Genomic DNA, 26,403 nt, shown 5'->3' with positions numbered 1-26,403 from the left:
CCTTTGCTCTCCCTTCCTGTTTTTTTCATGTCTCAAGCCTGCTTTTCTGTCCCTAGCTTTAGCGGACGCCCTGAGGGTCTCCCCTGTCCTTAGAGCTCCACGGACAGAAGGCATCCAGGAGGTTACGGTCATGGCTCCCAAGCAAAAACATCAGAAGGTCCTGCCTCTTGTGATTATAAATCATGTGCTATTTTCTAGCATGTGTGTTTCTTACGCATTTCCATATCCCCACGTGCCTGGCACAGAGACTCACGCAAAGAAGATGCTCGCACAATGTTGGTACTGAAACAAGTCGGGAGGGCTGCTAGGGCAGGCTGGTGTGAAGGCCAAGAGCGTGCGTGTCCACGGTGGGCCGCCTGCGTTCTCATCCTGGCTCTACCACTTGCAAAGCACCTGACCTTGGCCTATGAATCTAGCCTCAGCATGCGTCCATCTCCTCATCTATAAAATGGGTACAATAACTCCCAACTCATAAGGTTGTTGTGGCTCTTATCATACACTGATAAGCACCACAAAGTGTCAGCTACTGTTTTGGCCTTTAGAGAAGGAAGAAGGTGGCTGAGACCACGCTACTGTTTCAAGGCTTTGCTACCTTGCTCTTCAACTCTGGAAAAGAACCTGGGGCCTCAGACAGACAGCCAGGGCTCTAACTCCAGCTCCAGGACAGACTGCCTACATGATCTCAGGTGAGGTGATTTCCCCTTTCAGCCTCAGTGTCTTCGACAAATGAGTGAGTTGGGCTACAGGATCCCTAACATCCTTTCCAGCCCTGGCAGTCCATAAATACTGACAGGGGACAAAGAAGAATGAGCGCTGTTTGGAGGGGATCCGAACTGCGGCGAGCAGGTGTCCGGGGCTCGGCTGCTCTGTACCCACAGAGACCTGTGAGGAGCCACTCAGAGGGCTGCCCACCAGAAACAGTACTGTGGCAATGACACTCCATCACCCCCTCGGGGCCTGTGTCCTCCTGAGTCATCCAGAGGCCACGCCCACCCACGAGACCCTGCACGGGGCAACCCAGACTTCTCGGCCCCCTGCCCTCCATACCTTCCTCAGACTGTGCGGGTCGGAGTGCCCCCTCCCGACTCACCTTCCCTGAGGACTGGATGCCCTTGACGACGGCCATGCCCACAATGGTCCAGGCCACAAGGAGGCACAGGGTCATCTTCCAGTTGAGGCCCCCGCTCTCCGAGATGGAGCTGGAGATGTCCAAGGCCTCTCGGTACCAGAAGTAGGTGGTGGCCGAGCTCCTCTCACACTCTGCCTCCACCACTGTGACAGCAGCAAAGGTGTCAGTGGCAGGGCTGCAGGGCCGCCTCCTCTGCTGGACCCCTCCCAGGGCAGCAGTGGGCAAGGGGACAGCTGAGCCCGGGCAGCAGGGAGGGTCTGCCAGGATCTGACAGACCTTGAGGACTCCTGGGCTCCCGACAGGGCCTGGGAGGCTTCAGGACACACTGATCTAGATTCCCACTCGTACCAGCCGTGCCCAGGCCCACCTGAGCCGGGCAGGAGGGGTCAGGCAGAACTGGCCTCTAGTTCCCGGGAAGGTCCTGAGCTGGGCGCTGAAGACCTGGATTCCCTCTCTTGGTTAAAGCAGTGGTGTGACCATGGGGAAGTTGTTTCTGGGCCTCAGTTGCCCATCTGTGAGGTGGAATAAATCACCCAGACCTTTATGGAGACGGCATACAAACTAAGGCTGTTTTCAGAGAGGGGGAGATTGAGTAGCACAGGGTAGTTGACAACAACTAAAGAAGAGTGCCTCCTGCATTCACTAGTTCATTCGGTCCCCACCAGAACTCTGTGGGACAGGCTGGCGAGAGGGCATCGGAAGGGAAAATGAGGATCAGAGAGGGCAGGTGTCTTTTCAAGGTGACACAGCAAGTCAGTGCAGTCCCAAATCTGTGCCTCAGCCTCTGAGGCTCATTTGACTCTTTCCACAAACAGGGCTGGCCGGGGTCCCCAGCTGGTCATGCTCAGGGGCTCCCATACTTGCCTGCCATGGTCCCATTCCTGACGACAGGACATTCACTCCAGGGCAGTGGGTACTGGAAGGACTTGAAGAAGTAGAAGATGCTCCACCCGATAATCACATTATAATACAGTCCAACAAAGAGGCAGACCTGAGGATGGGGTCCAAGGGCATGGGTCATGGAGGCGGCAGGGCACTACCACCCTCCCCCCCACCCCACCCAAAGCGTCCTGCTGGGCAGACTGCACACAGCTCATAGCGCAGCCTTGGAGGAGGTGCAGAAGGGGGAGGAGGGGGAGGGGGAGGAGTGGGAAGAGGAAGAGGAGGGAGAGGAGGAGGGGGAGGAGGAGGGAGAGGAGGGGGAGGGGGAGGAGGCGGAGGAGGGGGAGGAGAATGGGGAGGAGGAGGGAGAGGAGGGGGAGGAGGGAGAGGAGGATGGGGAGGAGGAGGGAGAGGAGGGGGAGGAGGGAGGAGGCGGAGGAGGGAGAGGAGGAGGAGGGAGAGGAGGAGGGGGAGGAGGGAGAGAAGCGGGAGGAGGGAGAGGAGGAGGGAAAGGAGGGGGAGGAGGGAGGGGAGGAGGGAGAGGAGCGGGAGGAGGGGAAGGGAGGAGGAGGCGGAGGGGGAGGCGTGGGAAGAGGAGGAGGAGGGAGAGGGGGAGGGGGAGGAGTGGGAAGAGGAGGAAGAGGGAGAGGAGGAGGTGGAGGGGGAGGAGGTGGAGGGGGAGGAGTGGGAAGAGGAGGAGGAGGGAGAGGAGGAGAGGGAGGGGGAGGAGGGGGAGGGGGAGGAGTGGGAAGAGGAGGAGGAGGGAGAGGAGGAGGGAGAGGAGGAGGGAGAGGAGGAGGGGGAGGGGGAGGAGGGGAGGGGGAGGAGGGATGAGATCAGGCAGCTGAAGGCCCCTCCTAATCCTCCTTCATCTGGTATTCAAAGAATCCACAGAGGAATGTTTGCGATATTAAAGTTTTCTCCTTTAAGCAGTAAACTCCGAACATGTTAATCCTTCCAGTATGAACTTCTTCTAAGATGCTTAAAGCACTTCCCCATCATTTCCTGATGACCCGCGTCACAGTTCCAGTGTGGCCCCAGGACCGTGGGGACATGCCCAGCTTTGGCCTCGGCAGTCAACTGCGCCCAGACCACGGTGCCGTCTGAGACTTTCTGGACGCTTCCTCTTGGTTTCCTGTGTCCACCCTTCTCTCAGGACACTGCTCTTCAGGCTCCTCCAGAAAGACGTCCCTTCTCATTTCTTGGCAGCGTGATAACTGGCTTTGTAGCTCTGACAGAGGCCCAGGTCCAAGGCGCGTCCTTGAAGGCAGTCATGCTGCACAGATCTGCTGCACGGATGGTGACAGGTCCCTTCCACCTCCCAGGCCTCGGTTATATTAGGCATCGGTGACACTGCTGGTCAGTGTGACAGCTGAGGGCCCCTCGCTTCATCCACTTCAGCTGAGCCCTGGTGTGTGGGAGCAGACATTCCTACAGCACACGTCATTGGGGACAGAGGGAGAGGACACCCACTGCCTTTACTTGGGTGCTTTCAGTCCAAGGGGGACCCCGGTCACACTCGTGGCCGACCCAGCCAGGTGGGCTGTATGCGGCCATGTCCTCCTGGGCAGAGGCGATGCCCAGCATGAGAGGGGCAGCTGCACAGACCCTCTCCGGGTCTCTGCCCAAGCCAGGTTTGGGCTGGCCCAGCTGCCATGCCTGACAGAATCCTTAGTCCCTTCCAGAAGCAGATTCTAGTTTTTATCCCAGGTGAGAGCATGGGCATCTGCGGGCTTCGTCCCTAAGGGAGGCTCTGAGCCGAGAGCCCTCACGAAGCTCCCCATCCAGGGCTCTCCTGCATCCTGCTGTTCCAGTCTCCCCGCGCCCGGGTCGGCTCCTGTCTGTCCTCCTCCGGCTCTGCTCATAGCTCAGCAAAATGGCAAGGAGCCCCATGCCAGGGCTGCCTTTTCCTGCCACCCACTTGCCCAGTGAAAATATTCTTTAACCAAGAAAAGAGGGGAAGGGTCTCTTGGCAGGAGCTGACGGGCTGGTACGCAGACAGGGGTATCCGGGTGGTCTACACGCCCACAGAGAACCCAGCAGAGATGTCCCAGCCTTCCCTCCTTAACAACAATCCCAAATTTATATCCTGCTTCAGGCAGTGGAGCCAACTTTCAGTTTAGGAAATAATGTGATCCTGAGACACCAGCTGGGAGCAATTCCCACGCAGAAGTTCTTCCCTGCCCCAACCTGGCCCAGGACTAGTCTGGAGACCCCGTACCCAAGAGCGGCCCCTCCACCCCCAGTCAGTGCCCAGTGCCAGCTCCCGACTCACAATGCAGCTGGAGAAGCCGATGCCCCCCAGGCGGGGACACACGTAGTGCCACACGCCGATGCTGCCCCGGCGGATCCTCTGGCCCACAGCCAGCTCCAGGAAGAAGAGTGGGATCCCGATGGTGATCAGCAGCACCAGGTAGGGCACCAGGTAGGCACCTGAGGAGGAGGAGAGAGGTCAAAGGTGTCTGAAGCACGGCACCAGGGTAAAGGAGGGCTGGCAGTCAGGTCCTGCAGTCCTGCCCATGTCTCTGATCATCTCAAATTGTCACTGGTCCTCGTGATCCTCCAGGGATGGTCTGGTTCATACGTGTGACCTGCCACACACTGGTCACCTCCTTCTTCCCCTTGATGCCCCTGACCTTAAACACTAAGGGAGCATCCAGACGTACATCAATGCCTCCTGCTTACAAGGCTAGCCCCAAAGACAGACAGAGAGACAGGCAGGCAGACAGACAGAGACTGTCCTGTCTCTCAGAATCCACATGTCAAATCACACGCCAACAGACACACTGACCTCGTGATGTACTCTGTGGACACCTGTTCACACCCCTCCCACCCACAGAGCAGCAGCCCAGATGGAGCGGGCCCCCCGGAGGCACAGATCCCGGGCACAGCCTTCCCTGTGTTGGAGCCAGATGCTGACGCAGCAAACTGGGCAGCTCCGGGGAAGCAGAGCTTGGAAGCTCTCCAGGGAGAGAGGTTCTGACCAGCACAGCCATTAATCTATAGCTAATTGGGAGGAACGGGAGAGAAATTAGCAGTTCAGGAAAGTGTAGCTGGGAGGACCATAAAGGAGAGAATGGGTATCGCTAAAGATTCCAGATGATAAATGAAACTCACTGTCCTGGGCCTCAGTGCAGACACAATCTTGTCTCCAAGTGACAGGGCATTTAGCAGGAGAATTAAAACCATGTCTGGACACAGACGAGCGATCCCATTGAGAGCTGTGCCAATGACCTAGTCCTGTTAGCAATGCTGCTGGCACAGCCCTGCCTGTGTCTAATGGTGTCAGACCAGCACTGGTCACCAGGGCCCTGATGGCCTCCTAGCACCCCCAGACCAAGCCCTGTGAGCTGGGAGTCTCTAGAAGACCCTCTAGCCACACTACTCTGCCCCCCATAACATGACATCTCACGTGCTCCCCAATATGTGCTCAACCAGCCAACAAAGAGATGGGCATCTCTGGGCACATGACCTGACACTTGGCAATGGTCTGCTGTTATCCACTCTGTACATATACAGTGAGAGGACATCAGGACAACAGAGGGCTCAGACAGTGTTCCAGGAGAGCTGGCGGGACCTCCAGCTTCACATGAGCAATGTCAGCACGTGTAGGTGTGTGTACACACACACACACACACACACACACACACGCAGAACCAACTGACAAGAGAGCTACTTGGGAAGGGCTTCCAGGGCAGGCAACCTCCTGAGCCTGACAACAGCATCCAGTTCACTAACACAGACGTGCACAGTCACACACACGTGACAAGCAGCCCCACTGTGGCACCGGAAGGAGGCAGGTCCTGTCTTTTAACCTAGTCCTGTCTCTCGGTCTTGGACTCGGGGAAATGGAAGAGGACAGGAGTGACCTGCAGGACGGCAAAGGGACACAGCCACACCGGTGTATATTTCTCCTGCATGTCCTTGGGTGGGCAAGACGTTCAAGGAGATGGTTTCAGGGTATTGGAGAAGTAGGTTGGCATCTTCTGTAGATGTTTCTCTCCTCTCCCCAAAGAACCAAGGAAAGCCTCTAGGTAAGTACTGTCCAAAGAGGGTCCTGCAGAAGAGACCAGCCACCCGCACCCTTCCCTCAGGCCCGTGCACCTCAGCCCGGCCCCAGGCGCTGCCTGGACCGCTGCTCTCCCCACCGGCCGAAGCCTCGCTAACTACAGTGCTCAGGGGATGCGAGCTGGGAGGGCAGAATTTCTGGGTGATCAGAGGTGCTTTTTCATATCAACCCTTGTTGAAATCATTTGGAAATGCACCCTCTTTCACCTTAGAAAGTACAGCTAGGCTGCACCTGGTTCCTTTGGTGTCCAGGGCCTTCGGGAGCCCAGGCATCGGTTTGGGCAGCAGGGGGCGCTGCTCAGGGCAGCAGGAAACAGCGGATATGGCTGTCGGAACTGGATTCCAGGATCCCTGCGGTCTCTGGGATGGCTGACAGCCCATGTTTCGGTCTACATTCTGGGTCTCATTTCTGCCAACCCCGGGTTGTTCCTGGGATTTGAAAGACCACCTGGGTCTGGGGGGTTGAGACCAGACTCTGGAGAGCAGAAGGGGTTTGATACCAGAGTAGAATATGCTAAGGCAGTGGTGCTCAGCCTTCCTGATGCCGCGACCCTTCGATACAGTTCCTCACGTTGTGGAGACCCCAACCGTAAAATTATTTTGGTTGCTACTTCATAACTTTAATTTTGCTACCGTTGTGTCTTAGGCGGCCCCCGTGAAAGGGTTGTTTGACCCCCAAAAGGGTCACGACCCACAAATTGAGAACCACGGCTCTAGGGGGATTCAAATGCAGGGGGGCAGCATGAGGGCCCCTTCTACCTGGGAAGCAGTAGGTGTGGTGATGGTGTGCGGAGGCCCCGGGGCCAAGCTGCCCAGGTTTGAATCCTGACTTTATCACTAGCTGTGTGACCTTGAGCAAGTTAGCTAACCTCTCTGTGCTCAGTTTTGCAGTCTCTAAAATGAAGATGACAATAACATGGGGTTGCTGGAGGGATTCGATGGTTGAACCATATGAAACCAGTGCTTTGATTGTTCCAAGATGCTCAAATATCAGCAGTTTAATCTATTTCAGACTAATATCCTATCCATTAAATGCTTAGGACAGTGCCTGGCACCTTGCAAGCACTTAATAATAACGGCCAGAAGCTGCTCTTTCCAATGTGGAAGACACCATGTAAAGCATTCTACGTGCAAAGCATTCTACATGCAAAGCTCTTTTCATCCTCCCAACTATCATGTAAAGCAGGAATTACTATTATTCCCATTTTACAGATGAGGAACGGAGAGGCAGAGAGATAAAGCTGCATGCACAGAGAGCAGGCTGGCTGGCCAGGGAACTTGACCCAGGCCGTCCAGGTTCTTAATAGCTCTCAGCCCTGAGCAATTCCTGAGGAATCTTACTCTGCAATCCAGAGCTTCAACCTACAAGGTCCCAATTTGGCCTAGGTCAGGGGGTGTTCCTTTTCACCCCTCAGCCCAGCCCACATGCAGGGCACCCCAGGGCCAGTAGGCCTGCCTCTTACCGCCTCCATTTTTCTGGCACAGGTAGGGGAACCTCCAGATGTTGCCGAGGCCCACGGAGAAGCCGATCTGGGCCAGGATGTACTGCAGCTTGCTGTTCCAGGCCGGCCGGTCCTCAGCGTCCAGCTCCTCCTCCGCCGCCCCCTGCTTGCCACCTGCCCCGCCTGCCACATTCAGGATGCTCTGCTTGTAGTCCACGGGCTCCTCTAGGGCCAGCAGGTCGGCCACCGACTCCGTGACATGCTCGTTGCTGTGCTCACGCTGGGTCACCTTGCTGTTCTTCGGCATCAGTGCCCCTGGGGCCACGCGGCCCTGCTCCCCAGCACAGAGAAGACGGGACTCACTGCTGTCAGCTCCTGCTCATCCAGGACCTGTGAAGCCAGGTGAGCAGGAGAGGATTAGCTGGCCAGACCAGTGAGGTGGGAAGCTCAGGTGGACACAACCAAATCAACTCCTTGTCACATACACAGAGCTGGTCAGTGGCATGGAATATTGAGCTGGCCTTCCTCCCCATCGGGGAGCTCAAGGTCTGCAGACTCAGTTTCTCCACAGGCCTTATCTGAGCATCATTAGAAGGGCAAATGGAATGAGGCAGAAGAGGCCACACCAGACACCAAACCCAAATCAAGGGTCATCCACGGCAGTGATACCCACTTTCACAAACGCAGATCCGAGTGCTCAAGACTGTGTGGGGGTCCAACAGCCTTCCACTCCCAGGACTGAGCAGGTTGTGCTAAGTCCAAGTCCTCTGTGTTCTACTGAGACCCACCTGGTGGGACCCGGGGAAGCCAGCGGCTTCCTTCTCTAGGGCCTTTCTATTCAAACATAGTGGTGGGCCAGCCACGTCAGCGGGGCTGGTGAGAGATGTCAGGCCCACTCCAGATCCACTCAATCTTTTTTTGAATTTGTATAGGATCCCCAGGTGATTCAAAGGGATATTGACATTTGGGGGGAAAGGGTTAGAGTTCTCACCGTGAGGCCCCTGGACACCAGCACCCGTGGCTCCTTCATTCCCCAGGCAAGAGCGCTGACCAGGCTCGGCCAAGGATCTGGCACCAGAGTCCTGGAGGTGTTTGCTTGGTGCCAACAAATTCTGGGTCATCACTCAGCAGTGACATTATCTGAGGGCCACAGCAGCCAAGAGCTGGTTCTCCATCCTTCAGTAACAGTTTTACAGCAGATAATGTCTGCGCAGTGGGGGCGGAGGAGGCAACACCCTCCCCTGCCATTTCTCATCCGTCTTTCATGCTTCCCCTTAAAGAAATAAAGCACCAAGGAAGCGAGTCTTTGAAGGATCCTAGCACTCTGCTATATTTCAAAGCACTTCCTCATTACGGGGAGGTCAGAGAATTTAAAATTAAACACATGTACACCTGGCCTGCAGTTGCCCTGCATCTTTCCAGGGATGTAAATTACCCAGCTCTGTAATTACTTAACTAAGGGAGGAGTTGCCCCTGGAAGCCGGCTCCCGTCTGTTCTCCTCGGATATGCCACCTGAACGGCATGGGCTGGGTCTCTGCACAGCAGAAGCATGCCTGGCTGCCCTCCCTGCTGGGCTGGACCCAGACCTTTTGACTGACTCCAGCAAAAACTGACCTTTGAGCCCTGGCCAGTTTGGCTCAGCGGTTAGAGTGTCGGCCTGCGGTCCGGAGAGACCCGGGTTCGGTTCCCGCTAAGGGCACGTACTTCGGTTGCAGTTTGTCCCCGGCCCTGGTTGGTCGTGTGGGTGGCAGCCACTCGATGTGTCCCTTCATGTCGATGTTTCTCTCTCTCTCTCCCTTCCTCTCTCTCCCTCCCACTCTATCTGTACAAAAAGTGGAAAAATATCCTCGGGTGAGGATTAAAAAAAAAAAAAAAACAAAAAAAAACTGACCTTTGAGGGGACCTGGCCAGCCAATGCTGCTAGCGAAGCCAGGAGGCCTGGCAAGGGGGACAACTCTCCATGCTGGTCTGCAGGGTTAGCCAACCCTTCCAGGCCAGGCCTTGGACCACATCAGCAGGTGACATTTCCCTGCCCTCCTCATCCAAGTGGGACAGTGAGTCTTTAGTGACTGCCCCCAGAAACTCCAGGAACAGTCAGGGTCTTGGGCTTTGGAGTGACTGGGACAGAGACAGCTTGTCTAGAAGACCCCAAAATTCCCTACAAGCAAGGCAGCTCTCTGTTGGGACTCCACAGTGGGTCAGCTGAATATCCCATTGTGTGCTGGAGATGCACCAAGGTGGGACTGCGTGTCTGTGTCAGTCCTCAGCCTTGGCAGGCTGCTGCCCTGCCCATGCTACCCAAGCAAATGGTGCGGCAGGGCACTGTGCAGTGGGGAGGCTGGTGTCCTTCCAGGGTGAGCCCCTCCCCCTTCCTCATCAGCGGGTCCTGGTCCCCAAAGCACTTAAATGAAGCAAATCTAAGGCACATGCAATGGCTGCTTATCTAGCTACCCCACCTCCACTACAGCTGACATAAAGAATTTTTATTAAAACTAGAGCTGGGGAGAAGGGCCGGGGTCCTGCTGGAGACTGCAGTCGGCAGGGTGCCTCAGCTCAGAGCCAGTCTCCAGGTCTGCCTGCAGCAGGATCTGATCAGAGCGATCTGCAATGCATTAGGTTTGATTTACTGCACATCCTGCCACAACTGAAGAAAAGCAAGAGGGATTCCGCCAGTCTGCAGAATTTATCTTGATGCTGACCCACTGGAGAACATGCTTCCCCATAATAGCCTAGTGAGTGGCAGCTCTGGTCACCAATATGAGAAAGGGCTGGGGGTGAGGGTGGGGGAGCATTATTTGAAAGTAGGAGGACTCAAAAACAAAATTAGCACATTGTGGTAAAGCCAGAGAAAGATACCACAGCAGCATCACAAAACCCACAGGAAACAGCTCAGTGCGAGCTGAGCTTCCTCCTTCTTCTCAAGACATCACTGCCATGCTGAGCATACCCTGCAGTGCAGGAGGGGGTCCAGAGGCCTCCTGTGCCATCAGGTCTGCAGGATGCAAAGTGCTAGTGTAAATGTGCAATGGGGCTGGGCTGCAATCATGGCTGGAACCTTCTGTGCCCAGTGAATGTGCTCAGGCGACAACACCTGAGTCTGACACTTAATATGTGAAAGCATGCCTGGCAGGTGGGCTCAGTGGACTGAGCATGGTCCCATGGACTGAGAGGTCCCAGTTTGATTCCTGGTCAGGGCACATGCTTGGGTTTCAGACTCAATCCCCAGAAGGGGGTGTGCAGGAGGCGGCCAATGGATGTTTCTCACATTGATGTGTGTCTCTCTCTCCCTTCCTTTCCCTCTAAAAAATCAACAAAAACATATTTTTAAAAAACATGAAAGCTTGAGGGACCTTAGCACCATTCTCATTTTGTATAAGTGGAGAAAGAGGCGCAGAGAGAGGGGAAGAACAGCCTGAAGCCACCGGGTCAGACTCCTCGGGGTGGGCACAGGGAGAAGGTGGTGGTGGTGAAGGTCAGGGGCTTTGAAGTCAGACAGGCCTGGGTTTGAGGGCGCTATTTCATTCATTCATTCGCTCATTCATTCACTCACTCACTCCGCCACTTGACATACATTCAGCTTGACATACATTTCCTGAGTGCCTCTGCTCCAGTGTGCCCTCCTCAGGATAGCATCCCTACAGGTTGCAACCCCCTGGTCCCACCCCATGTTAGTTCTCTTTATAGCAAGTATCACCACTGGCCCTTATATGTCAATTTCTTTCTTTAGTACCTGACCGTTCTATGAGAAATATATAAATTCCACAAGAAGAAACATTTGGCTTATTTTGTTCGTGGCTGTATCCCTTACACCTAGGACAGAGGGAAGACCGGGCACCACACACACGGCACAGCTGTCAGCACCCGGTCTCCTCACTCCTGTGCTCTCTGTGTGTTTAAAGGGGAGGTAGTTCCAGCAGTGACGTGGAACAACCCTCCCTTCCCAGTCCCCCCCCCCCCATCCCTGGAGTTCCTGTGCTGGTGACGGTCAGCTTTCAGACCTGCACACGGGAATGTGTGCCCAACCAGTGACCCCTAGCACGGCCTGGGACAAGCACCAGGATCAGAGAAGGACCCAGGAGGGGCGGATTCCTCTCTGGTCTTCCCTTTGCAGGTCAGGGAACCAGCCATGACCCAGGTATCAGGAGGCTGGCGAGGTGCTGGGCCTGACTCACCACCAACTGACCATGCAGACTGGCACCATGCCCTGACCTCTCAGAGTCTTGGTCTCCCTGTGGGTAGAATGGGTTGGTCTGGATGATCTCTGAGCCCTTTCAGCTCTGCATATATATCCTGGGAGTGCCCCTCGTGCATGTGGGTGTGAGTGAGGCCTGCCGTGCCTGGGCTCTGGCTGCTCAGTTGCTTGGGCCTGTCATGCCACCTTAGTCAGTCGAGAGTTTGCTGGGGTGTCATGGGGATGCTTGGACAGCCAGCCCGGCTGAGCTGGAATCATCCCCCGGGAGTAGCTGGGTGGGTTTTAAGGTGCTTTCATGAGCAGCACATGAGATGCGGCTCCACCACGCTCGGAAAGGAAGGCCTCCATCACCTCAACGCAGAGGGGCTCGGAGCTGCGCGCCTCCGCGGTCACCAAGCAACGAGCAGCGCACAGCTCAGAGCAGCCGCGTGAGAGGCAGCACTGAGCCACTGAACTGTGCACCTTCCTAAAAAGAGGAAAAAGCCATGGACTGACTAGGAGGCAGACAAGTAAAAATATCTCCTGCCTGGGGGCTGGGGCTCCACAACTTTTCAAGCACAATACTCAGCAGTTAGCTCAAGGGTGCGGGTGGCTGCTCACCCGCCAGGGCCAAGCCGGAGCGCCTCCAGCCCACATAGCCAGAGGCCCTCGGAGCACCCGCCTCCTGGGGTCGGGGTGTCTCTTCCTTGGGAAGGCTGTACCATGTAACTCAAGGGGTCGCTGTTTCCCGGTCAGACCCTGGGGGAACTGAGTGGCGAAGCCACGGGCTTCGGGAAAGCAGGCAGCTGTCTGCAGAGCGCACAGTGCCCTGCTTCTCCCAGCCCCGGGGGGTGCACCCAGCTTTGTAGTCTGGGTCTCGCGGCTCCAGAACGAGTGCTACACTTCCCTGACGCAGTCCTCCAGTGGAGGGAGCCCAAGCAGCGGAGAGTCCCGGGCCCCAGCCCTAAGCCAAGGTCCAATTCCAGACCAGTCCGCAGCGAGAAGGAAGCGAGGTTGGCTCCCTGTCTCCTAGAATTGACAGCTTCCCGATTTCCGTGACCAGCAGTCTCAGCCCAACACCTCTTCTAATCACCTCAGAGCCTCTGGGCTTCCACCGAGCCCAGAACATGCACTGTTATCAGAGACGCAAATTGTCCTCCAAATTATTTTTGTTTTACTAAACCTCTGGCAGTCACCTGGGGCCAACTGCTCCTGACAGGCCCTGGCCTTGACTTGGGGGTTGCTCTCGTGGGTTTCTCGCCCTGGACACACAGGCAGGGACCCCAGCACTATTCAATATATATATATATAAATATTCCTCACTTGAGGACATTTTTGCATTTATGTTCAGATAGAGCGGGAGGGAGAGATGGAGGAAGAAAGAGAGAGAAACATCGAGTGGTCGCCACCCACATAACCCCAACCAGGGCCGGGGACAAACTGCAACCGAGGTACATGCCTTAGTGGAAACCAAACCCGGGACTCTCTGGTCTGCGGGCCGAAGCTCTAACCGCTGAGCCAAACTGGCCAGGGCTCCCAGCACTATTCTTGACCTCGCCCTCCTGTATCTTCCATCCAAAGCTGCCGAGTCCTATCAGTGTGTTCAGCTCTGTCCTCTGTGCCACCCCTCACGCTCGAGTCCAGACCCTCCCTCTGTAAGACGCAGGCAGCAGGCTCCTGCTCACCTTCCTGCTGGGCCTTCAGAGGCACCTTCCTGACATACCTCGCTGCCTGCCTCCCACGTGCTGTGCAAGTACATCTCCTCCCTGGGCCTCCGTCTCCATCCCCCACCCACCTACCACTCCCTCTGCACGAACCCTCCCCGTCCTCTGTCTACTGAAGCTGCCAGTGTCTGCAGGTGCAGCTCAAGGCCCACCGTCTGGCCTCCATGACACTATCGGAGGTACTCTAAGTGAGAACGAATGTCCTTTCCCTTCTCAGCCAGCTCCTTGGAACACTCTTTCACACTTTAACCATCTGGCTTTCTAGTACAGCTGGTTGTTTACATGACTGATTCCTTCTCTAAGTGTCATGCCCGACACACACAGGATGGAATGTGGTACCTACAGATGTCCCAGGGTCCCTGCCTTCCCACCCTCCAAGAACAACCTGCTTTCTATGTTGAAATCCTGTCCACTGCCTTCACTTTGAAACAAAAAGGCAGGCCTGGAAAACGAGCAGATCTGACTAGGGAGACAGTGAAACCTCCTAGGAGGTCTGCACGCCCAGCTGGGGGAGACTGACGGAGCGCAGCCCTGCAGCACATGTGCGGAGGACCCCGGGACTTGGAAGCCAGCTCTCCATTCCTTATTCATCTGCGAAATAAGGAACAGTCTTACCTACCAACTGTGTCTGGTTACCACATGCACAGAAGGGCAAAGAGAATGAAGAGCTGATCGAGAAGCTGAGCAAAGAGAACGGTCACCTCTAACTTCATTTCACTGATTTGTGGGGGCTGACGCCATCCTTGCTTCTACAAGGCCAAACCCTGGTGTCCTACTATTACATGTGCTAATAAATATGGTAGGAATGAGTGAATCAATGACCTGATGCTTGAGCGCTCCAAATTTTCTAGAGTCTGATGTAATTTCCAGCTTTAGTTTCCCCCCCTAACTTCTGCTGCGATATTCTGGTCCCGAGAACTTCGAATGGCCACAGAGGCCCTGAACGAAAGTTCAAAGCTAAGGTAGAAGTCTGGCTGTTGCTCATCCACTTGTTCCTTACAAAGGAGCCGCCCACTTTCTCCACTTTGTAGACAGCTTCCATCCTCACCTCTGAGAAGTGAACACCGGAAGGGCACAGCCTGGGCACAGAGCACTGCGGGGGGCTGGCGGGACCATTCCGAACAACAGCTCAGGCAAAGCAGCCAGTGGAGCCTTCTGAGCCTGACCCGCCTGCCTGTCACCCTCTCCAAGCATGTTCTCTGCGGCCGGTATTTTGTTTTCTTAGTCCAGGAGGAAGGGAAGCAAGAAAGCAGGCAGATGGTTGGGGTAAGGGGCAGGAACTAGCACTGGAAAATGTAGGCAGGGCCAGTGCAAACCAAATCTTTTGGTTCCATTTTACCATGTCATCTAGAAGAAAATCCGTGCCCGCCATGTGGCCTCGGGGTGGGTGCAGCAAGACTAGCACCAGGGCTGCCCCACAGATGCCCTCAACCTTGCACTAGAATTCAGGTAGAGCGGGTGCAGTAGTAATAACAACGACAACATCATACAGGTGATACTTCTTGAGGGCTGACTCTAACTGCCATTGTGTGGAACAGCCATATTTCCTTCAACCCACAATAACCGTCTTACAAATGGAGGAGAGGCTTAGAGGGATTAATGACCTATGTTTCATTGAACTTAAGGCCCTTTGATGCAGATACTTCATCTTGAACTTACCAGAAAAGCCAATGGAAGGTGTTTACCCAACTAGGTCACCACTGCCTTCTGACAATACTCGACTTGGAACGTCATTGATTGTACATTGTGTCCTGATTTTAAGATGTATATGACAATGTGTGAAAATATGCATCTTGGAACTGATGAAATAAGGCACACAGTCAGACAGCATCCATCCAGCCTCCGAGAAGTAAACACTGATGGGCACAGTCGTGTGCACACAAGAGGCTCCCACGCCCGGCCAACCATCTGACTCTAGAACCACAACACCGTCACAGAAAGATCACGGGTTTGGGATCTGGGGGAACTTGCGTTTGAGTCCTGGGGCCTCTTACTAGTTGTGAGTCTTTGGGAAATTACACAGCCTCTCTTGATTTCAGCTTCTGGATCTGAAATGATGGGGATGAGGCTCCTACTCACAGGGTTGTACAGGGATAAACTGAGATAGTGCAGGGGACACGCCACAAACCAGCAGCAGGTCCTGTGAGAACACAGGGATATGGGCTCACCAGGAAGAGAAGCGCGCCCACCCACCGTCCCGCAGTGTCCTGAGAGATGTGGAGAAACATGCGGGTGCCTGAGGATGCAGGGGCTGGTGTGGGATGCAGGAGCCCGGTGCTCCAACTGCCTGTCAGCATCCCTCCTGGGCTGAAGGAGAATGGAGCCCAGAGACTCTTGTGAACTAGAGAGTCTGCTGAAATAGAAATACGGGATTCTAGAAACCCCTCTCTATATTTCCCCAACCTCTCTCCCTCCTTCCTTTCCTCTACTTCATTCAACAAATATTTACTGAATATGAACTATGGACCAGGCCCTAGTAGAGCAGAGAACAGAGCAAACAATGTTCTGGCCCTGTAGGATTTATATTCCAGAGCAGAGGGACACATGAATCAGACAAATATGTAGTTAATAGTGTATAGATATATACTGTAACTATAATATATAAATATATAAAATAAGTATATAATAGAGAGTAGGAGGGGAGGTGTGAGGCGGGGATGCTACAATGTGTAGGGGTGTTAGGAAAGCATCTCTGAATAGACCTGATGGAGTGGGGGAATGAGCCATAGGGAGATCCCGGGCAAGCACTCGGGCACAGCAAACAGGAGGAGAAAAGGCCCTGACAGGACCAGGCACGCTTAATGCCAGCGCATCCCTAGCAAGGGAGACGTGGGAGGCGCTGAGACAGGAGGATAGCCGGAAACCCGCGCGGGCAGGACTCAGGCCATAGAAAGGACCTGGGTTTCCTCTCAAAGCCAACAGAGAGCTGTTGGGAGTCTTTGAGGAAGGAAATAATGCGACTCACCTGTATTAAAAGGGATCACTCTGGCCCTGGCCTGTGGAGCTCAGCGGTTAGAGTGTCAGCCCACACACCAAAGGGTTACGGGTTCAATTCCCAGTCAAGGGCAGGTACCTGAGTTGGAGGCTCAATCCCCGGCCCTAGTAGGGGCGCATGTGAGAGGCAACTAATCAATATGTCTCTCTCACATCAATGTTTCTCTCTCTCCCCCTCTCTCCCTCTTTCCTTTCCACTCTCTCTAAAAATCAATGGAAAAAATATCCTCAGGTAAGGATTGACCAAAAAAAAGGGATCACTCTAGTACAAGTGAAGAAACAAGGAGGGTAGGTAACAGATGATGGGCACCTAGGCCAGGCTATTAGATGAAGTTTAGGTTTTAAACAAAGAGTTAAACAGATGACTCCAGGGTGCTGAAGGGCACTCCAGGGCCCAGACATCTGATTTTTTCAAATCAGATGTGAAAATTAAAAGTCCAGAAGGGATGAGTGAAGGCCTCCCTCTCTTCTTCCCTCATTTCACGGGAGGCCCTTGGTGGTGACAGATGGGTACTCACAGCATCTGCCCAAATCCTCTGACCTGGATTTTTCTTAAAGCCATTATTTTCTGTTGTCTCAGAGAGAGAGACAGAGGGAACTAAGGGTGTCCAATTACCTGAGTTATCCACCAGACTGCTGAAGAGCACTTGAAGGAATAGTGATCAGAAACCCTTAATTACAGTCCCAACATGATGTTTCTTTCCTGAGAACCAGCCACGTTTGCTTCCTCACCAGCCATCAGGGCAGCTTTGTGGAGGGCTGGGCAGAAGAGCAGTCCTCTTAGGAACAGGTCGTAGGACACAGCCAAGGGAGCAAGCATCTTTGAAGACCTACTATGCTTACATATGTTATTTGTCCCCCCAACAGCGTGGGGTAAAATGTAATTTTCATTTTACAAACAAAGAAGTCTAGGCTAAGACAAGATAAATGTCAGGTACAAGATTACCCAGCCCTGAAGGGGAAGAAGGGGAATTTGAACTAAGATCTCCCAAATTCTGCAGCCCACGTTCTGTCCAATATACTAGTGCTGTTTCCAATCTTTTGCATGTCTGACCCACCGGGAAGAGCAAACTGGTATGGCACACTGGGGTACATGAGGGGGCTCCACTACCCTTGGCTGCTCCAGGGTACTCCAAAGGATGAAAGCACCTGATTCCTGGGCCACATGCCACCCATGTGGCCCTGGTAGGAAGTCCCCCAATGTACCATGCTGCACTGTGAAGCAATACACCTGAGTCTCATTTAGCAAGTCAGCAGTGGGACAAGTCCAGTCACCATCATTTTCCCCTGAGGTCAGGAGCCTCCTCACTTGGTCAGGTCTTTTCCCATGCCAATGACATAATGCAGTTTGTGAAACTGGTTAAGAGATTTTTTCTGGCTGTTCTAAAGGAGTCCCCAAATTACCAGCAGGCAGAGGGTCTCAGCAGTGTGCAGGACCGTGGACAGCGCCCACCAGGCCCTTCTGGGAGCCAGTGCCGGGGTTGCCCAGCACAAGAGAATCCACTCTGTTCTCTCCTTTAGACACATGGAGGGGGAGTGTCCATGTCCTCACGGAATACTCACCTGGAAACATCTGACAAAGCCACTCCCCCAGGTGAGCATCCACATCTCCGGAAAGGGAGTGTGTCAAACAGTGCTCCCCACCTCGAGTGGGATTTAAAACCACAGGAGCACAGGAGTCTTATGATTAAAAAGAAGATGCAACCAGTAGGAATTGGGACTATGGACCAATGAAGTCTATTTGCAACTGAAATAGGTGGCAAATTAGCGGCGCACAGAATCCAGCAGAAATTCTAATTAAACTGGTAGTTAGAAATGATGGACCACAGAGACAGGCAACTTGTTATCTTGCGGGGAGCCCTGTGCTGGAGGGCAGAGTGGCAGCTCCGTGGGACCAGTGTGGCTGGTGAGAGGACCCCAGGCCTGGGAGCTGGGGCGTGACTTCCTCTGGCCCTATGCTCTCCCCTCGAGGCCACATGAGGGCCTTAAGTCTCACCTCCAAAGGTGGGGACTCGACTCGGGCTGCCCAGGACTCACCTGACCCAGAATTATCCTCTAACGAATATACCTGGTTCTGAATGAGAATGATGCAGTGCTGTAATCCACCTTGCACTGGAGTTCCTGTCCTCACATGTGAGTTTCTGTACACCGCAAATATCTAATTAGGTCTTTAATACCTGGATTTATCCATCGATGAACAATGTTTTAATTTTTTTAAATCAGTCATGCTGGGGGTGGGTAGCAAAGGGCTGCATCTCCACAGAGTGGCTGTCTATGGAGCACGGGTGTCTGGGGAGACCCCCATGTGTACTCTGGGGGTGGGGAGCATGGATGCTGACATTCCAGTTATCACCCTCACTTACGGAAACTTCCTGCTGAGATCAGGGTGGTTTGGAAGAGCCAGGCAGGCTAGGACAGTATGGGCCTGTTCCTCCAGGGATGGTGATTTCTCAGAGAGGGAAGGGATGGAGAAGCTGGAGGAAGCAGATGCCAGGTTTCCCAGAGTGCCAAGGACACAAAGGGCAGAGCCCCAGAGGTGAGGCGAGTGGGCTGTGCAGGGGACGAGTTCAGGGAACAAGCACGTCCCTCTGCAGCGCATGCTGGCAGCTGCCATAAATAGCCCTGAGAGTTAGCAGTTCCGCTCAGGGGTCTCACCAGAAGCTGCTGTCAGCCCTGGCTCACTCTCTCGAGCAGAGAAACCTGACACACTCAAGTTCCCACTGCGACTGGTTGTCCTGACTCTGCAGATGCAGAAATCCTCTGGGCCACATCCAGTCTGTGCTGACTCTTCCCCTCACCGCTCCCAGCACCAACCCTGGGCTTGGACAGACCACGAGCGAATGAGGTCAGGGGAGGCAGAAGTCAGGAAGAGAAAGCCAGACATGACCATAAAGCACCAAGATGGAACCTGGGCTCTTATTCCGGACTCCAACCCACGTGGAACCACGTACCACACTCCCCAAACCTGGCAAGGTTAGGTCTGCTCATTCTCTACCAACTTCCCACTCATTCTCTACCAACTCCCTTTCTCAGGGATGAGCTCAAAGAACTGGACCTGCAGGTTTAGACAACCTCATTTGGGTAAATGCCTGGGTGGTCAGTAAACATTTACAAATAACTTATGATGGAGACATAAGTTATAACAAATAACTTATGATGGAGAGCAGGAAGTTTGAAATCTGACGGACCTGAGTTCCAATTCTCAGGTTGCCACTCGCTACTTGCGTGACCTTGATCAAGTTATTTAACCTCTGTGAACCTCAAGATTCACATCTGTACAACTGCCAAGAGCAATAGCTGTCTCCTGGGATGGCAGCAAAGATTAAACAAGATGGTGTAGGAATAAAGCACTTAGCACAGAGCGAAAACCTCAGTACAAATCTGGATATCATTGCTGGGTGCCAAGCACGCGTGAGCTGCTGGAACCACACCCACCCTTCCTAAAAGCTCACAAAGTGGGCCTTTCCGCACAGATCGTGGTCCCACTTGAGTCTGGGAGAGTGCACCAACAGACCTACCCACGGCACTGTGCTGTGGGCCCCTGAGAGCCCAGGACACGAGCTGGACTCGGGGGGGGGGGCCAATAAGTTATTTTCCCCACCCCAGCACTCCAGATGTGTGGCTGTGAAGACTTCTTGCAGCCCATCCTGGCAGGGAGTGATAACTCAGACCTGGTTTTAGGAGGAAAAAAAGCCCAAATTCATCTTCTCTTTAAAGTATTCTGCTGCTTATCTCAGCAGCTTTAAAGGGATTCACGATGAATTGTCCTCCAGCAGCAAGCCCAGACAGGAAAGGGGCATGAGAGAAAGGAAGGTACTCAGGCAGAAGGGTACCTCTCATCTGTCTCTAGCACCCATGGAATTTCCAGATCCAATAGGAAGGGCATCGATTTCCAGGGTGCACATGCCGCCTCCCCCCCCCCCACACACACACACATTTCCAGGAGCAATTGGAGTCCTCTGGCTCAGCATGGTTTTCTTGCTGCAGTGGGGATCCCCTTATATCCTCCACTCTTGAGGCAAACGCATCTTAGCTTAGCACCAAGTCTAGACACATTACAGAGGAAGGAGTCAGTGGCTCAGGGTCCTTCAGGGAAGGCAGGGAACACACTCCATTGCCTTGCAGCTTGCAACTCCACTACAGATGGGACAGGTGGGAAGGAGGATAGCAAGACCTGACCAAAGGGCAGAGACCCCTGCAGTCCACCCAGCAGGTGCTGTAACTTGGGACTAGGCCACAGTCATGAACAATCTTAAAGAGTCAAGGTCTGTGCCGAAGTCTCACCCTTGAGTCATCACTGACATCCCAGGGCACCCAGCAGACCCAGCACAGCTGCCCACCCCTCCCCAGTAGCCTTGCTCTTACTCCAGCTTCCCCATTCAGGGTCTTTGGGAGAAATGAGGGTTGGAAGTAGGTCAGTTTGCAGCTGAGTTGCTTACAGGTCCTTCTCAACCATGTGAGAAGCCCTGTCACTTTCTTTTGTCTCCACCCCCCTCTCACGCAAAGAAGCAAAGGCAGGGAGAGAAAGAACTGCTTCTAGTTAAGGCCCCTAAAGAAAGAGGTGGGGAACTCACATTTAATGAGCATCTGCTACATGTCCAGACTGGGTTCAAGATAAGCCTGCAGCAAAGGCACCATAGGCATCCCTGTTTTTCAATGGAGAAAACCCAGGCTCCAGAAGTAAACGGACTTGCCCAGGGTCACCCCGTGCTGGCACATGGCAGAGCACTGGGCCATTCTGACCACAATCACAGAAGCTCCCCTGAAGCCTCTCCTCCACCTCCCCACCCCCAATGTGTCCCTGCTTGCCTTTCCCAGGGGTCAGAGCTCTAGAACCCTTACTCAGGAGCGAGGCAGCCTGAGTTCTGCTTAGCTCCCTCTGGGGACTTGCCCACTTCTGGCTAGTGGCCCCCAAACACTGGGAGCTCTGGCTGTTCCTACTCACAAGTCCTGGTACTGAATGCCATTCAACTCACTAGCAGCTGACACAACTCTGCCTGTGACTCAGGCCAAACAAAGTCACTCCAGTCAGAGCAGGTGGGCACCATTTGCCTCCTGCACTGAGTCACCTCCAGGCTAAGCTGTAGGAATTTGCCAAAACTCACCACCTACTTAGCCACAGTAGCTCCATTTGAGAAAAAGCCAGCAGAGGAGCTGGAGCCTCCAATGCTCCCCATGGCTGGGCCACGGCCAAGGAGAATGAAGTGTGACCTCAAAGCCCTTCCTGCCTAGGTGATGTGTCCACCTCACCAGACCATGGGACATTGTAAGCACAGTGTGAGACAGAGAACTCCCACTGTTAACCCTCCACACATCTGACCTTGTTCTCCAGACATCAGTCAGTAAGTCCTAAACAGCCTAACAGGATCTAACTAAAGTTTTGATTGAATTTTTTTGCGTCGTTGCAGGATCTTCTTAGTTTCTGAAAGTTCCTATTAACAAGGGGAGCGCCCTGGAATAAATCTTTCTATCTTCCCGACCCCACCCCACCCCACCCGCTTCGTGTTCACAGCTGAATTGCCCCAAAGATAGCCCTGGTTAGAAGTGTCCAAATCCAAAGAATTCGTTAAAATATTTCTGAAAGGAAAGAGGAGTGGAATCAAATTGGTTTAAAAAAATTCCTCTTGACAGCGACTGGGTCCTGTATGGTGAGTGGCCTCAGAACTTCCGATCACTTGGATCCCTGACCCGGCTGTGTGGGCTTTAAAAGGAAACACCGGCTTCCTTCCACCGTGGCGGGGTCCCTGGAGTGCTGTGAGCATCAGCATCGCTTGAGAGCGCAGACCAGGGCGCACAGGTATAAATGTGGCAGAGGCCTCTCTCCCGAGAGGAAGCCCCTTCAAGACCTGCGCCCCGCGCACGGTCCCCATCTCCGCCATTCCGCTCCCAGATGCCCTTCCCTCCAGGGAGCACGGGCTTCCTGCTAGCTCCAAATTCAGCAAGGACTAGCCCCAGGACTGGGAATTAAATATTCATCTCGGGCGTGAGCGGTCTGCTTCTCCCGCGAATGATACCGTCAAGGTCACGGGCCTGAAGCCGAGCTGCCAGGGCTGGGGTCTCCAGCCGCGCGGGAGCCTCCCGGCTGGAACTGCGCCCTGAGCGCGCGGCTTTAGGCGGTGAGACCGGCTGGGCCTCCTCCCTGGTTCTACGCGGACACTTGCCTCTTCAGCTCTGCCTCATTACCTCCGGAGTTCTTGGGCCCATCGAGCCCCGGAAGCTGGCGTCAGGTGTCCAACCCGTGAGCACAGCGCTAGGCACCCCTGATGCACCGGAGGAGCGCGGCCCCGGGGCGCCGTCGCCAGGCAACGGAGGCTGGAGAGGCGGGAGGAGCCCGGGCCCGCGCAGAGCCGAACGGATACCTGGAGCGCCGCCTCACACCCCGGTTCTTAGGCCTTGCTGGCTGGGGCGGGGCCGAAACAGCAAAGTTGCGGTTGCTGACCCGGTAAAGCCAGGCAGGGCGCGGCCCGCGACTCACCTGTCCCGTGTGGACCGTCGCGTGGACTCGTTCCCTGCGCTCCCGCGGAGCAGCTGCTGTCCCCGACGGGTGGCGGGCGCACAGCCCTTCCCAGGGGCAGCCCGAGTCTGGCGGTGACGGGCACCTGCCGGGGCTGGGAGGGGACCCGGAGCCGTGCGCCTGCGACTCGGCTAGCTTCTCGCTCCCTCCCTCGCCGCCGCCCGGCCCAGCTCCCGCCTGCGGCGCACTCAGCCCTCTGGGGAGCGGTCCGGCGCCCCAGGTCCCGCGGTGGAGGGAGCGTGTGGGGCTGCGGAACCCAGGGCCGAGTGCCGCCCTCCCTGCGCCCTGGTCACTCCGACTCTGCGGAGCGGAACGGAGCTGGGCGGAGCGCAGCTTACACTGTTCCCTCGCTTTCCGAAAGGCCACCCTGGCGGCGGGGCGCCGTGACGCAGGCTTGACTCACGCGCGGGCCCGCGTCAATGCGAGACTTTGGGACCGTGAGCGAGGCTCTGATGGCCGACGCAGGGGGAGGGGGTGGGCAGGAGGGACAAGGGCTGCCCCGGCAGTAGCCTCTTGAGGCCCCTCACCAAGGAAACCAGGCCCTGGGCTTCTGCCCTCAGAGAGGAATGGGACCCTAATAGCCAAGGCCCTCCTGAGTCCTGGGCTTCATTTCTTCACCTTTTCAGGCCCATCTCTTTGCCCCACCCCCCTTCATAAACTCAGTCCCATCCAAAGTGGTTCTCCCGTCCTAGCAATTTGCGCCTCCATGCCTTTGTTCCCTCTCTTCTCCTCCCTTGGGATGCCTTTGCTGCTCCATGGTCCTTCCAGCCCACCATCCAGCAGGACCATTCCCTGTGCAAGTCAGCTCCTCAATGCATCATTCATCTATTGAGCTCCTACTATATGCATGGGTTGCAGGAGTTGAGATCACAGAAATGATGGTAGGGAACCTCTAGGAAAGGCAGAGTGGGGTTTACCCAGGTAGCCACAATACAAGGCAGAAGGACTGAGGACCCTAGAAGATAAGGGAAGTGGGGGACAGTGAAGAGAGAGGAAAGTTCTGGCTGGGCTCTGGGCAGAACTTACAGGGGAGGTGAGACAGGGTCCTGGCCTCAAAGGATATAAGGGGAGAAGGACATCCCTTGTGTGTGTGTGTGTGTGTACAGCACGACAAGAGCAAAGATACAAGAGAATGGAGGTGTGCAGAGGGGAATGATTGTCTGAGCTGGACAGAGGTGGGTGAAGGTAGGAGGTAGGAACCATGCTCCAGGGCTGTTTATGGAGTCTGGAGTGAATTATCTCTGGTCTAGAAGACATTAAGGAGATCTTGGTATTTGAGGCCATGTTTGGGAAGGATGGGAGGTGGAAGCTGTCTCAATAGTCCTACTGAAAGGCAATAGAACTATGGTCATGAACTCCAAAGGCTCTGAGACCCTTGCAATCTAACAAGTTAGCCCACCATGGTTTTATGGATGCTGACAGAAGACATGAAACTTCTGGGCCAGTGACAGAGGACTTTATTGCTGAAAGCACAGCAGGAAGCTTGAGTTTCACAGTCAGATCAGTTTATCTTAACCCCAAGTCCATGGGAGGAAGTGGTGCTCTGCTCCAGTGATGCTGCATAAGCTGGGGAACTCGGAGCTTAGGAAACCCCAATCTTTTCTAACAGGCTGCAAGCAAACCTTCCCAACCTTTGCCCTGGATAGTGTTATATTTATTATCATTATTATACTGGACAGCAAACAAAACTGTCCTCCATTGGGAAGACTCTATCTCCAACTTCCAAAGCTGTTTGCTATGCAAACATCCTCAAAAAGAGAGTCTGGAACAAAAACCCATTAGTGCCTCTTCTTTTAGAAGCACAAAGATGAGTGCACCCTTCTCAAGCTTGCAGTTTTGCCCCCATCTTTAACAGGTCCTTCGAGGCCCCTCGTCATCCCTAGCCTCATTTCACACCCCTCTCCCCATGGCCTTTCCCGCAGCCCACTAGATACACCCACCTCCTCTCAGCTCTCCGACTCGCCCACTCCTTCCTGACTCATGTGCCCTCTCTGCTGGGAAACCCTCCTCCTCTTCCCTCGCTCCCTGCCCACTCACCCACATCCTTCACTTCAGACCGAATTCTTCAGGCCTCTCCTGACCATGGAGAAGAATGTGGTCAGTCTTCCAGGTGGACATTTTTCCTCCTTAGTAGCCTTTGTCACAGTTGTAGTTAAGTATTTAATGGCGTGACAGGCTGCCGAGTGACAGTCACTGTGGCTGAAGGGCACATTCCACAGAGCAGAGACCATGCCCATCTTCAACACAAAATGGACTTTCCGTACAGATTTGCTGGAAGAATAGATAAAACGTGGTTAGAAATATGGGTGTCAAGTCCTGGAAAGAGGGCTAGAGAAACAGACTTGGGATCATAAACATAAAGAGGGAAAGATGGCCCTCCAGGGGAGCAGGGGAAGATGGTCAAGAGGACAGAAGGGGGCAGCGCTACTGCTCAGGGGTGGGGGAGCCAGGGGGTCAGGAACGGAGCCAGAGAGGAAGAGCTGGGGGGTGAGAAGACAGTGCCTATCACCGAAGAACCAGAAATGTTTGAGAAGAAAAGGTGGTCCACGGCGTCCAAATCTACAGCCAAGTTAAAGAGGAAGCCTGGACAGTATCCTTAATGACAGTACCCAAAGGGTGGTGGGCAGGATGCCATCCTGAAGGCCCTGAGACAGAAATAGGAAGTAGGGCTTCCTAGTGAATGAAGTCTTCCTTCCAGCGCTCAGTGACCACCTGTTCTCTAAATATCTAGAAAAATGATTCTTCCTTTTACCAGGCGTATAGAAATATATTTAAATTATATAGTATAACAGTGTGAGGTAAGCACTATTAGTCTCCTCGTCTTACTAATGTGGAGACTTAGTGTGGTTAAATAATCTGTCCAAGTCATACAGTGAGGTCCATCCTGGTCCAAATGTCTTGCTCTCGATCTTGACATTGAAGGCTATATAATGTAGGTCTCTCTTTATATGTCTACGCCCTGCCTCTCAAATTAGAGTGTGACTGGGACCTTCAAGGGCAGGGACCTTTCCTTATTCATCTTTCCATGCCTCACACCCCAGCACAGTGACTTACACACAGCAGGAGCTCAGTCAGGGCTAACCAGGTTGGGCAGCCCTTTCAAACATGGTGGGTCGAGCACCATGAACTAATCCATTCTTCTCTCAACACTGGTCACCTAAGTTGAGTCTGTGTTTCTGAGTCTCTTAAATGCACAGATGCTAAGCTATGACCTCTCCTTTATTCTACGTGACACAATTACTAGTTTTACCAGGGTGGATGTCTTTAAAAATGGCCCCCAGTTCTTTGACCATGCTCTCTTCAAGAAGGGAAGTCTGTATCTCCTCCCTTTGAATCGGGGCTCTGTGACTTCTTGAAGAGAAGTAATGCTGTGCCTATTTCTGGACCCAGACCCTAAGGGAACTGTAGCTTCCGTTCCTTCTCTCGGGATGCTTGTTCCTTGGGCTTCCATTCTGTGAGGAAGCCCAAGCTGCCCACG

The 26,403-nt window shown here is 54.2% G+C and overlaps 1 protein-coding gene across 1 annotated transcript in view; it reads right to left on the bottom strand.

Moving 5' to 3' along the window:
- SLC6A17 (solute carrier family 6 member 17) overlaps nucleotides 1-23,238 on the bottom strand; it is a 43,962-nt gene extending 20,724 nt beyond the window's left edge. The window contains exons 1-5 of the mRNA XM_036272981.1: nucleotides 22,887-23,238; nucleotides 7,543-7,911; nucleotides 4,287-4,444; nucleotides 1,994-2,120; nucleotides 1,091-1,272 (exon numbers count right to left, since the gene is read on the bottom strand). Coding sequence (XP_036128874.1) covers nucleotides 1,091-1,272; nucleotides 1,994-2,120; nucleotides 4,287-4,444; nucleotides 7,543-7,828 — 753 coding nt within the window. The 5' untranslated portion in view covers nucleotides 7,829-7,911; nucleotides 22,887-23,238. The remainder of the gene's footprint in view (nucleotides 1-1,090; nucleotides 1,273-1,993; nucleotides 2,121-4,286; nucleotides 4,445-7,542; nucleotides 7,912-22,886) is intronic.
- Nucleotides 23,239-26,403: the final 3,165 nt, after the last annotated feature.

This window comes from Molossus molossus, unplaced genomic scaffold (assembly GCF_014108415.1).
Source record: "Molossus molossus isolate mMolMol1 unplaced genomic scaffold, mMolMol1.p scaffold_m16_p_20, whole genome shotgun sequence".
Taxonomy (NCBI): Eukaryota; Metazoa; Chordata; class Mammalia; order Chiroptera; family Molossidae; genus Molossus; species Molossus molossus.
This window is presented reverse-complemented; position numbering and strand designations above follow the sequence as displayed.